This window comes from Crocuta crocuta, unplaced genomic scaffold (assembly GCF_008692635.1).
Source record: "Crocuta crocuta isolate KB4526 unplaced genomic scaffold, BGI_CrCroc_1.0 scaffold273, whole genome shotgun sequence".
Classification (NCBI taxonomy): Eukaryota; Metazoa; Chordata; class Mammalia; order Carnivora; family Hyaenidae; genus Crocuta; species Crocuta crocuta.
Window position 1 is genome coordinate 348775 of NW_027529425.1, and position 11941 is coordinate 360715.

Below are 11941 nucleotides of genomic sequence, written 5' to 3' on the forward strand. Positions count from 1 at the left end.
CATTTAAAAAATTAAAAAAAAAAAAAACATAGATCAATTAGGAACCACTACTAGCAAGCCAGATGGGGAAACTAAGGCACAAGGAGGTTAGGAACTTGTCACAAATAGAGCTATCAAACACATCTCCTGGCACCTCATCCAGAGCTCTGTCCACCTGAATCCTGACTTAATCCCATTACTGGAATAAAGTTGTATAGAAGTAGAGGAGAAAAGTATCTATTACTGAGACCAGAAGGTCAATGGATTAAAAAGAATGGACCCAAACAGCCAGGTTGGGGAACAGTGCCACATATTTTGTTGAAAAAATTGAGTGTCAAAGGTAGTGTCCATCCCTGACGTCAAAGACATATCAGGCCTCAAGATCTATTTTCTTTCTAAAGAAAAGTGGTTTATCCATTGAGGCATCCAGTCAAACCAGAACAAAAAAACACATTTCAGGCACTGCTTTGGAAAAATCACTTTTTAGCAGCAGTCTTTACCCCATCCTAGCTTCATTCTCTAGTAGGAGAATTAGACACAAATAAACAAACAAGTGTATGTGTATGTTGGGGAAATGAGAAGGATCTATATCTAGGTTAACGAAACTAGGTATTGGACAAAAACCAAATGAGTAAAACTAGGTCAAATTTGGGAACTACAATTGTGGCAGCATGTATATAAATTTAGAAACAGCAAAAACTAGCAGCTTCTCTCTCAGTCCCTCACACCAACGCTGTGGTTTTCTGCTAGAGCCGAGAAAATGTTTCTCATTAAAAAAGAAAATGAGAACGAGCTCACACATATAGCAATGAAGCCACAGTCATACCCACCTACCACTATTAAAATTGAAATTTTTCTCCAGACCCTGGGAAATTCAACTTTGGCTGGAACAGTCAACTTTGCAACCTCAGCTCGTGTAGCCAGCTGGGAACTTGGGGGATTGTGCACACTGCTCCCAGAATATTCCATTCCCCAAAGATGTGGAATATTTGTAACATACTCAGCAGAAAGCTGGCTTTCAAAATAAAGCCAGTCTCCCTGTCTCCTTTCTCTGGCTGTGGTTCTAAGTGTGGTACTTGAATTTCCCCCTTTCAGTACCCTCATCATTTTTAACAAAGAATATACTCTTTTCATCATCATATCTCAACATGATCTCCCATCACTCTCCAGCCCATGCTACTTCACAGTACTTATTACTATCTGCATTTATATATTTAATGATTGATTTTGAGTCCATGGTCTCCACTAGGATATAAGCCACATGGAGATGCGTACTTTGTCAATTTTGTGCACTGTCTTATCTCCGGTGCCTAAAACCACGTCTGGGGCTTGACAGGCACTAAATAAATACGTGTTGCCAGATGGACTGAATGAATGTGCCGCCTCCACATTTTTCACTTCCCAGTACCACAAAATCCTAATCTGTGCGCAATCAACCATGTAGATTTAAGATGTTAACTGGTGTATGTGTCACTGAGGAGCCATGCCCCTCCGCTGCCTGATGAGCTTTGTGTGTCCCCGCTTCACTCTGCAGCCAGCAGTAAGCATCCCTCACCTCATACATTCTATTTACGGCTCACCTGCCAGCTCCTAGCCCTTCCCAAGGTCCATCAGAGGGCACAGGTAATACTTTGTGAAGGCCCTTTTATAAGGTTCCTATGCCTTGCCCTACTTAGTTCATGCTAATTAAAACTCCAATCAGCAAATGAGAAGTACCATCAGAACCCAGGCAGCCACAGCCAGGGAAACTACAGCATTCTTGTAGAAGTTTCTTCTGATATTTCTCTCATTATCTCCACATAGCTTCAGTTCAGCCTCATTTATTGGTCCAGCCTCTTGATCCTCCACTAAAAAACCAACAATAACGAGCGCAGGGGAAAAGTGGTAAAGTTCTGCAAGCTGTGCACTGATATTTAAGGAGTTAACTGTTCCAGCAAAAGAAAATCAGGTTTTTAATGTGTGCCAGATCCCTTGACCCTCCTGTCCTGATTGAGGGAATGTTCATTATAGAAGGGAAATGTTATCTATGGGAGATTTTAAACCAAGATCTATAAAATAATGATAATGGTGTCAGCCCTCCCACTTAGTCAGTGATTTATCTTTTTGTGCTGCACAGTTAGCTGTGGGAATGAATTAACACTGTTTCCAAATATTTTCTTCCTAGGACCTAGACTCTGATATACCATCAATTTTATCCCCCTGCTTCCAGACTCTATAATCAGGTTTTCCTTTTCATAACAGGATCTTCAGGAATCTATTCTTTCTCTTTCTGCTATAAATATTCCCAAATGTTTCTCCTACTTGTCCCAGTCTCAAGTCTATCCTTTTGCTTCTATCTTTTGACACATTCTTGTTTAGGTTCTAATCATTGTCCCAAGAGCATAATGACTTTCACTAAGACCAAAATCATAACACACCAGTGAGGTTGATCAGAACACAGACGTTTGGCGAAGGAGGTAAAAACCAAACTAAAATAATTCTACTTTATCTTAGGAGACCTAGATCTTCATTTCTGGTCTGCTATGATCATAACTAATATCCAACAAGAAATGCTGAGAACAGCAACCCCCATATGGCAGTGGATAAATTACTAAACCTCTCTTTGCTTCTGTTCTCCCATCTGTCATGGAAGAATAATACTGCTCCCTCATTGTCTCCTAAAGATATAAGAAGGAACAAGGAAAGCACCCCTTGTTAAAACTGAAACCAACCAACCAACCAAACCAATGTATTAAAACAATCTAAACTAGTGAAAATAAATCCCTGATAAACTCATGAAAAAAGAGAGATATAGGGTTGGTGTAGAATGCTAACCAGGCATCTAACCAAATAATTCCCTATGGGTGAAAAAGAACCTTACTCTATAACCAGAAATCTGGCCTAGAACTGTGGCTCTAAATTAGCTCAGGCATGACCAAAAAGAGTGCCAGTGCCAAGTGTAGCACTGCAGATTACACAACAAAACTCTCCCAAATCTACAAAGAGTTGCCAGATGCTACTACCAGGATCAAGCCATGGCAACAAGAAGCTTAAAGGTGTAAACTTTTACACTTAAGGATGGCTTATCCAGATCCCCAAACCTTTGGAAAAATTAGGCTCTCTAACAGGGCAACCCAGCACCTCCCATCTCTTAAAATTTGTAAGAAATCTACCTCTGGGTAGTAGCATCCCAAAGCCCTGCGACATTAGAGCCTGCACCTGAACGCTGGAACATGGTTCCTTACCTGTCACTATCTCTATGCTGTCAAGCTGGGTTAACTTGCCTATTTTAAATTGGTTTCTTCATCTCACACTCCAGGATGGGCATAAGCCAATAGAAAAGTATGCCTTCATCTAGGGCCCAGCTCACTCTACCTCTTTCCTTCTTGACCCCCCGCCCCATAAAGTTCCCTTGGAAGGTGGGTGTTATTCTCTGGCCCTTTAAATCTCTAAACACCTTCCCTTCAACTCTCCTCACTTTCGGTTCGCCTCCATTCCCCTCCCTTACGGAGTTTCTCCCTTCTCCGGTGTCCTTCCTTTCTCCTGCAAAGCGACTTCAATCATGTCCTGTCTCCCCTGCCAATTTCTCTTCCCTATGACACCTCTGCATCAGGGGACCTTCTCAGCACATCAGGCGCGTCCCCAGGCCTCCCTGCAGCCACTACTTCAGCTCTGGCTCTGTCCCTTCGCCCCAGATCCCCGCTGTCACCAACGCTGACTCTCCGCTGTCCCTTCCCGGTCCTCCACCCTCCCCACCCCCCGCGCCAGTCCACTCACAGGAGGCCTGAGCAGGTGGTGCAGACGAAGCTGCCCACGGTGATATCCACATAGGTGACCCCGCGCTGTGCGCACTCGAAGCAGTGACGGTTCCCGGCCTGGCTGCAGCCGCCCAGCTCCCGCACCCGGCGACACCACACCTCCGAGGCCGCCTCCGCTTCCGCCTTTCCCCCGCTGACCCCGCCACCCGGGCCTGGACCCTTCTTCGCCGCCATCACCATGGTTGCCTGCTCCCTTGGACCTCCTCCCCGCAAGTCAGCAATCGTCCCTTCAACCACAGCCGCCTTCCCGCCTCCTCAGCTTCCTCCGCACGCCTGCCTCCCCTGACAGAAGCCAGGGAGCCGGCGACGTCCGCGCGAGACTCCTCAACCCTTTGCCTCACCTATTCTCCACGCTGATTGGTTATCCTCCTCCCACCTCCTCACTCTGATTGGTCCGACATTGGACGGCCTTGGGTTGCGGGAGCCGCCAACGCCAAGCCCCACCGCCTTCACCCTCAGGCCTTTCCCATTGGCCCTCAGAGACCCTGCCGCTAGAACCCTGCGTACCCTCTCCCTGTCCCCGCCCCCTCTCGCCACTGCCTCCACGGCGGCCCGCCTCTCAGATTCGATTGGTGATTCCTCGGAACTCGGGCTCTGACGTTAACTCTGATTGGCTGCCGAGGCTGCAAAGTTAGCGCGCGAGAAAGAGTAGGTGTCTCGCGCGTGCGCGTAGGTGTCTCGCGCGTGCGCAACCCTGGTCCTTCCGACTGATGACGTTAATTCCCGCCAAATTTCAAAGGCCTAGGCTCCGCTAGACCGTGCAGAGAGGTATGAAAAGCATAATGAAGTGGCATGTAACCGAGGGGGAGGAGGAAAAGAAGGTTGCTCTCAGAGGAAGGGACAGAGAAGGAGAGGGAGTACTTTATAAGTACTGTTTCATTCACTGCTACCTTATGCCATAGGAAATCTCATTTTACAGAGAGTTTTCATTATACAGCTTGCCGTGGGTCACACAACTGGTGCGTGGCCCAGCCATGATTCTGATCTGAGTCGTCTGACTTTAGAAACCCTGCTTTTAACCAACATACTATCCATGAAATAGTATTTGACAAACACGTATTGAATGTCTAATATAGATTTCAGGCACTGTGCTAGACAGTGGAAGTCCAGCAGTAAACCAAACCATCAAAATTCCTATCCTCATGGGGTTTACCTGTTAGGAGGCGGAGACAGACAACAAACTGAAAAATCATCACTTAGTGATAAGTTCTATTCAGAGAATTAAAATAAGGTATTGTAAAGGAGGGTGACTTACTGGGTATTTACATTGGCCATCTCTAATAATGTCTCTCAGTGATATTTAAGCTGAGACCCGAATGACTGAAAGGAGTTAGCCCTGAGGAGATCTGAGGAGGAGCAACCCAAACGGGGGGAGTGGGGGAAGCAGGTGCAAAACCCCTAAGGCAGGAAGAAATTCGGTGTTTTGAAGCACCAAAAAAAGAAAACCAGAGTGACTGGAGCGTGGTGAGTGAGGGAAGAATGGAGGGGATTATATAGAAGTGGGAACTGATCGTAGAACCTTCCAGGCTTTGGTAAGGAGTTTGGATATACTTCTAAGTACGATGGGAAGCTGTATTAGAATTAGGTCCTATGACAGAAAGCCTCAAATAACTGGGGCTTAAACAAAATGAAGTTTATTTCTCTCTCATGTAGGAGTGTAGGTAGGCATTTCAGGACTGGTGGGTTGCTCCATCACGACAGGGACCCAGGCTTCTTCTGTCTTGTTACTCACAGAGCATTACCTCTACTCCCAAGTTCACCTGGGATCTATTCCAGATTCAGCCATCATCCCTGCTACATGTCTTTTTAAAGATATGCCAGGAGACTGCACACAATTTCATTAGCTCTCACTGGCCAGAAATTGGTCACATGACCACACCTAAGTGTAAGGAGGGACTCTGGAAAATATGTTCTTTAATTTGGGCTTCTATGTGCTCACCTAAATTTCAGAGGTTCTACTATTGAGGCAGAAGGAAAGAAAGGATAAACTACATAACCTACAGTCTCTGTCATTGGAAGAATTGTAGCAGGAGCAAACCATGATCTGATGTTCAGTTCTGAAAACAAAATCATTCTGTTTACTACAGGGGAAGTGGCTACAGGTGGGGAAGATTGCAACTAGGGCAATTAAGAAGTGAGTTCAGCAGTCCAGGTGGTGGTGGCATAGATAGCATAGACCAGGGTGGGAGGAGTGAGTTGGAGAGAAATGGATTGATTCTGGGGATGTTTTGGAGGTAAAATCCATAGGATTTGTTCACAAATTACATGTTGATGTGAGGGAAAGAGGAATCCCTGGCAACCTCACTACAGAAAGATTGTCCAACAGAACTCTGTGAGCGTGAAAATGCACTGTATCTGACTGTCCAATATGGCAGCTACTGGCTATCAAGCACTTGAAATTGTGGCTAGTTGGGGCACCTGGGTGGCTCAGTCGGTTAAGTGTCCGATTTCGGCTCAGGTCATGATCTCATGGTTAGTGGTTTCGAGCCACGCATCGGGCTCTGTGCTGACAGCCAGCTCAGAGCCTGGAGCCTGTTTCAGATTCTGTATATCCCTCTCTCTCTGACCCATCCCTGCTCACGCTGTCTCTCTCTCTCTCAGAAATAAATAAAACATTAAAAAAAAAAGAAAAAGAAATTGTGGCTAGTAAACCTGCAAACCTGACATTTTAATTTAATTTAACTTAATTTAATTTAATTTTAACTTAAATAGCTACATGTAGTTAGAGACTACCATATTGGGCAGGGCAGCCCTAGATTTTTGTTTTGAGCAGCTGGGTGGCTTATGGTGTCATTTATTGAAAAAAGGGAGACTATAGCAGGAGCCCGTTAGGGGATGATGATAGAAATCAGTAGTTTTGCCTTGAAAATGTTGGTTTGAGATCCTTGTGAGGCCTCCAAAGAGCTGATGAAGTAGGCGGATGGGTATATAGTCTGGATTTGCAGGTGAGGCCAGAGCTGGAAATGTATATGTAGGAATCATCAGTATATAGGAGTTATTTAAAGTCATGAAATTGGATCAGTTTGCTTAGGTACAGCATGTAGACAGAAGAGGGCCCAGAACTACGGCCCGGGCGCCCCCAATGTGTACTTTGTTATCACAGCCACAAATGTGCTTCAGTGTCCCTAAAAGGAGGCAACGTCAAGTCACCTTCAGATAAGACAGATGTGATATCTCAGGCCACTTTAAACGTTCCTTCTAAGTTTCAGAGTTCACTGTTTCAAAGTGCTGCCCATTCCTCCTCTATTTCTTGGTAGCCAAGAGTTATTTCTTACTGTTCTGAAACCTAGAACGAGTTGGTAGACTTAGCTACCACCAAACCCTGTTGTATACAATAGTGGGAGAGGAAAATTAGTACATTAATATGGATTGTGATGGTTTTCTGTTAATTTGTGCCTCTGGTGTGGCGGTGCCCAGCAAAAGGAGGCAACCACCTCTCCCCCCTCCCAGGCCCTATCAGGGACTAGCAACCCTGCTTCTCTTTCATAATCAGAGTCACACAGCTAGTACAGGAATACCCTTTGCTGCCATTGCCGTAGTGGGAGGAGGAATTCCAAATGGCCAGGTGGAACTCTTACTGGGTTCCCTGATGACAGCACCTCACCTCGGACTGTTATACCCACAGGGCGTGAGTGGCTTGGGGTATGGAAAGCAAATATTTTTAGAGAGAAAATACTGAGAGCTGCCACCCTCCACCCCCACCCCAGCCCTCTATGTTGGCTGAGAGAGAACTGACATTGCATTTCAGTCACTGTTTGAGATCACATGTCACTTTCTATGAGAAAGTGTCCCAGCCTCACAGGTGTGGTCTCCTGGATACTGCTAGATCTGTTTTCAGAACACCATTTCATTGTTCTGTAAGGCCAGCTGCTTCTGGTGGATGGGAAATATGATAACGGTCCATGGCTTGCCAACCGTCTCATTCCTGTCTATGGGAAGTGAGCTTCTCGGTTGGAAACCGCTTTGTCTGTGTTCTGCAAAGTCAGTAATTCCAAGAGCGGTAAAACAGAGGCATGACCTGTGGGGAAACAAAACCCAAATACAGAATAAATGTTCCTTCTAGAGTGTATCATTCACCACACCCTCTGTGACAAAAGGTACTTGATAGAGTTGATCGGCCACAAGATTCCTGACAGGTGCCCAAGAAGCCTGGTGCTCTGTTAGGGCTTCAGGACTGTGTCCAGCTTCCTACTAAATTAACTTACTGTTTATAATACTTTTTTTTTCAGTTGATTGTCTTCATTTTTCCAGATAGAGATCACATTAACTTCAAATAATGAAAGTTTTAACTTCTCCTGTTTTTTTTCCCCCCAATTACTTTCTTTTGTCTAATTAAGTTGTTTGAACATCTGGTTAGATACGAGTAGATACCTTTTCTCCTGCTATAAGGAAAGAAATATCAGAAGAAACTCTATAAGAAAGTGGTAGTTTCCCTGGCTGTTACTGTCTGCCTGGAGTCTGGTGGTACTTCTCATTTGCTAATTAGAGTTTTAATTAGCATGAGCTAGGGCAAGGCATAGGAACCTTCTAAAGGGGCCTTAACAAAATATTACCAGTGTCTTTTGATGTACTATGGGAAAGGCTGGGGACTAGCAGGTGGCCCATAAACAGAATTTGTGAGGATGCTCACTGCTGGCTGCAGAGTGAGGAGGGAACACACATGGTCCAGCAGGCGGCAGAGAGTCAAGGCCCCATGGAGACACAAACACCAGTTAACATCTTGAAATTCTTCACTTTAATGGGAGTATATCTTTATTTCTCCATAAATCTTGATGTTGACTTTTTGGCTAACAAATGTATTTTATCATATTGACAAAACAGCCAGGGGCACCTGGCTGGCTTAGTTGGTTCAGCACGCAACTCTTGATCTCAGGGTTGTGGGTTCGAGCCCCACATTGGGTGTAGCAATTACTTTTTAAAAAAATCTTAAAAAAGAAAAAAAGAAAGAAGCATCCATCTTTTCCCATTTAATCTAGTAGTTTGGTTGTGTTTTGTTTTCTAACTTAATTTCTGATTGTTTCTATTAATTTATTTCTTCTGCCCCCTTTGGTTTATTTTGTTATTCTTTATCTAATTTCTTGAGTTTGTGCTTACTTACTATAATTTTTTATTAGGGACAAAAATGTTTCATATGAATACTGTTTTAGTTGTACCTCATAAATGCTGATATGTTGTTTTTTAAAAAAATGTTTATGTATTGATTTTTGAGAGAGACCACACAAGTAGAGAGAGAAAGGGAGCCTTAGAATTTGAAGCACACTTCAGGCTCCAGGCTGTCAGTACAGAGCCCGACGCAGGACTTGACCGTGTGAACTGTGATATGACCTGAGCCAAGGTTGGACACCTAACCGACTGAGCCACCCTGGTACCCCTGTTATTTTAAAATATTTTGTATTTTTATTTGTATTTCTTTAAAATTTAAAAAAAATGTTTATTTATTTTTGAGAGCATGAACAGGGGAGGGGCAGAGAGAGAAGGAGACATAGAATATGAAGTAGGCTCCAGGATCAGAGCTATCAGCACAGAGCCAGATGCAGACTCGAACTCATGAACTATGAGATCATGACCTGAGCTGAAGTTGGGTGCTTAACCAACTGAGCCACCCAGGCGACCCTTGTAATTTTTATTGGCTCATGAGTTTCTTTTAAAAGGGAATAATAAAAAAAAATATTCAGGTGATAGGGACATTTTTCCCCTTTAGTTTAATTAATTAATGAATTAAATTTTAGAAAAAGGGAGAGAGTGTACATGAGGTGGGGAGAGGAGCAGAGAGAGACAGAGAATCTTAAGCAGGCTCTGTGGGGTCTGATGTGGGGCTCGATCCCACGACCTTGGGATCATGACCTGAACTGAAATCAAGAGTCGGTTGCTCAACCAATTGCCCGAGCCACTCGGGCAACCCCCTTAGTTTTAATATTAACGTTTAGTTATAATACATAGTGATCAGAGAATGATGCATATATTAGTTCTATTTTTGTAACTTAATGAGACTTTCTTTGAAGCCTAATATATAGCCAGCTTCTGTGAATTTTCTCATTGGGTATTGGAACTGCATGTGTTTGATAATGAGATCTACCATATTAATTATGCCATTGAGGTCATCCAACTTCTTACCTACTTGTAGAGTTTTTCATAATGCAAAGTCCTTCTTTTACTTTGCTACCCCAGAGAAGAGACTTCCCCATGCAACGGCTTGCCTGTTTGATTGTCATTCACTTCATCTCTTCTGCTTCTCAGAGCTAAACTAGGTCCAGGAAGCTTCTGCCCCTCTGCCCACTCAGTTCCACATCCCAAACACCTGAGACACTCTCAAGTGGCTTTTTTGTTCCATGGTTTGCCCTTCACCCTTTGAGAAATGTATTGCTGGCTCTTTTTGAGATCTGGAATAGCAGTGACTTGCCACCCTTCCTTCCACATGCACCTCTGCTAGAATTCTGCTATTTTTGGCAGTGTTTCCACCTGCATTTCTTATTCTCTCCATTGCCCTTGGATTGTTGCAAGAAGGTAAAGGGGAAATGCTGCTTTTATGCTGCCATCTTCAAAATGGGACTTTCCATGGGCTTTTCATATAATAATGCTGAGGCAGTCTCTTTCTGGGTGGTACCATATACCACATAGAACCATCTGTAGATCTTGCCAGAGTCATTTACCCTTGCTTAATTAATCATAAGGGGACTCCCTCCCAAGGGCTAATGTTGAGAATGAGGAACAATGGGGCAAGTAAAAGAATGCTTGACTGCAGAAGGGAAAAGGGTACAAAGACAGTAACAACATACTCAGTAACTTACTTAGGCCTTCAGGATTTGAAATCTACTTAATAATGGAAAGCTTCTGGGTTGCCCAGTTTTGAGGTGAGGTGGAGTTCAGGTTTCATGGTAACTTTTCATCCCAGATATTTATACCAGCTTTCAGAAGCAACAAGCTAGGGGATGCTTCCTGACAGGACAGGAAAATGGTTATATGCTGAAATGTGGTCTTGCTTCAAAACACCAGGGGCCCCCACTGTGACTCTGTGTAGGGCATGCCAATGGTTTGGTCAACTAGACACCTCCAGCACCACTGGGTTGGCAAGGCCAGAAGGGTATCCTTCTCTGCAACCTAATTTCAAAACTTCCTTTTCTTCTTCTCACTCAAATGGACATATTTTCTGGCCAAGAAGTAAGTGAGTCAAAGGACTCCTCAGTAGGTTGTTCTTTGCATGTTGGCCATGGACCCATGCATGGCCACAGATTCTTCTAACAAAATCAGCCAGTCTTCCCCTAGCCCACACTGAGTGGGTAACCCACTGTAGCAATAGAATGGTCCCTGGTCACAACTGATTGGAGAGTAAGAAGACCCATGATTCTAAGACAGGCAAATTATACCGTGGCCTGTGGCCTTTAAAGTTGTCTGATGTGAAGAGACATGCAAGGAGACTTTTGCCTATGATGGAATAGGGACTGCATTCACCCTCCCATGTTAAGCAATTTAAAAATGAACAAAGTATACAAAACAGTAATTTTCAGACACTGGGCAATGGGCAGGCAGAAGATAGTTATCTCTGAGAAAAGGAAAGAATGAGGTTAGTCCTACCATTGCTCCAGCGTGCTGCCTGGAGAGAATTCCCATTCTGTAGTACAAAGAGGACAACCCATGCAAAGCCCACCTGAAATTGAGAAGACAGAACTGAGACCAAGAGAGCTCCAGTTTGCAGGACAAACTATTGGAATGAGAGCTACAGAGAGAGAGACAGAGTCCCTAAGATCTTCAGAGCACTCATCCCAACTCTTGGCTGACTACTTATCATCATATGTATATGAAGAAACTACTCAAGACTGGATAATGACCTACCAGAAAGGAACAAGTGAAACGATTTCTGGAGATTGCACAAGTCTGAGAATAGTTCACGTTCCTAACAGCCAGAATGGAAAAATCTCATAATGCACAAGACATTGAGAGCACTCTGAAGGGTATTGCCTAGCAGAAGAGCTAAAGTAGTCCTAGACTAAATGCTGCTTTAGTCCTTGGTAACAAAAGTCACAAACTATCTCCAAATAGCTTAGCCGCATCCCAACAGGCAGGTCCAAAATATTTAAAGGACCACAAAGAAATCCAGCACCCAAATGTAAAATTCACAATGTCTGGCCCCCCCCCAAAAAAAAAAATCAGAGCTGCAAAGAAGCAGG

The 11941-nt window shown here is 44.1% G+C and overlaps 1 protein-coding gene across 2 annotated transcripts in view; it reads right to left on the reverse strand.

Annotated features, from left to right (window-relative positions):
* The window catches only part of AGFG2 (ArfGAP with FG repeats 2), a 22798-nt gene extending 18702 nt beyond the window's left edge, over window positions 1-4096 (reverse strand). For both annotated transcript variants that reach the window (XM_077758626.1, XM_077758625.1), the window contains exon 1: window positions 3736-4096. In XM_077758626.1, the coding sequence (XP_077614752.1) occupies window positions 3736-3956 (221 nt within the window). In that variant the 5' untranslated portion in view covers window positions 3957-4096. The remainder of the gene's footprint in view (window positions 1-3735) is intronic.
* Window positions 4097-11941: the final 7845 nt, after the last annotated feature.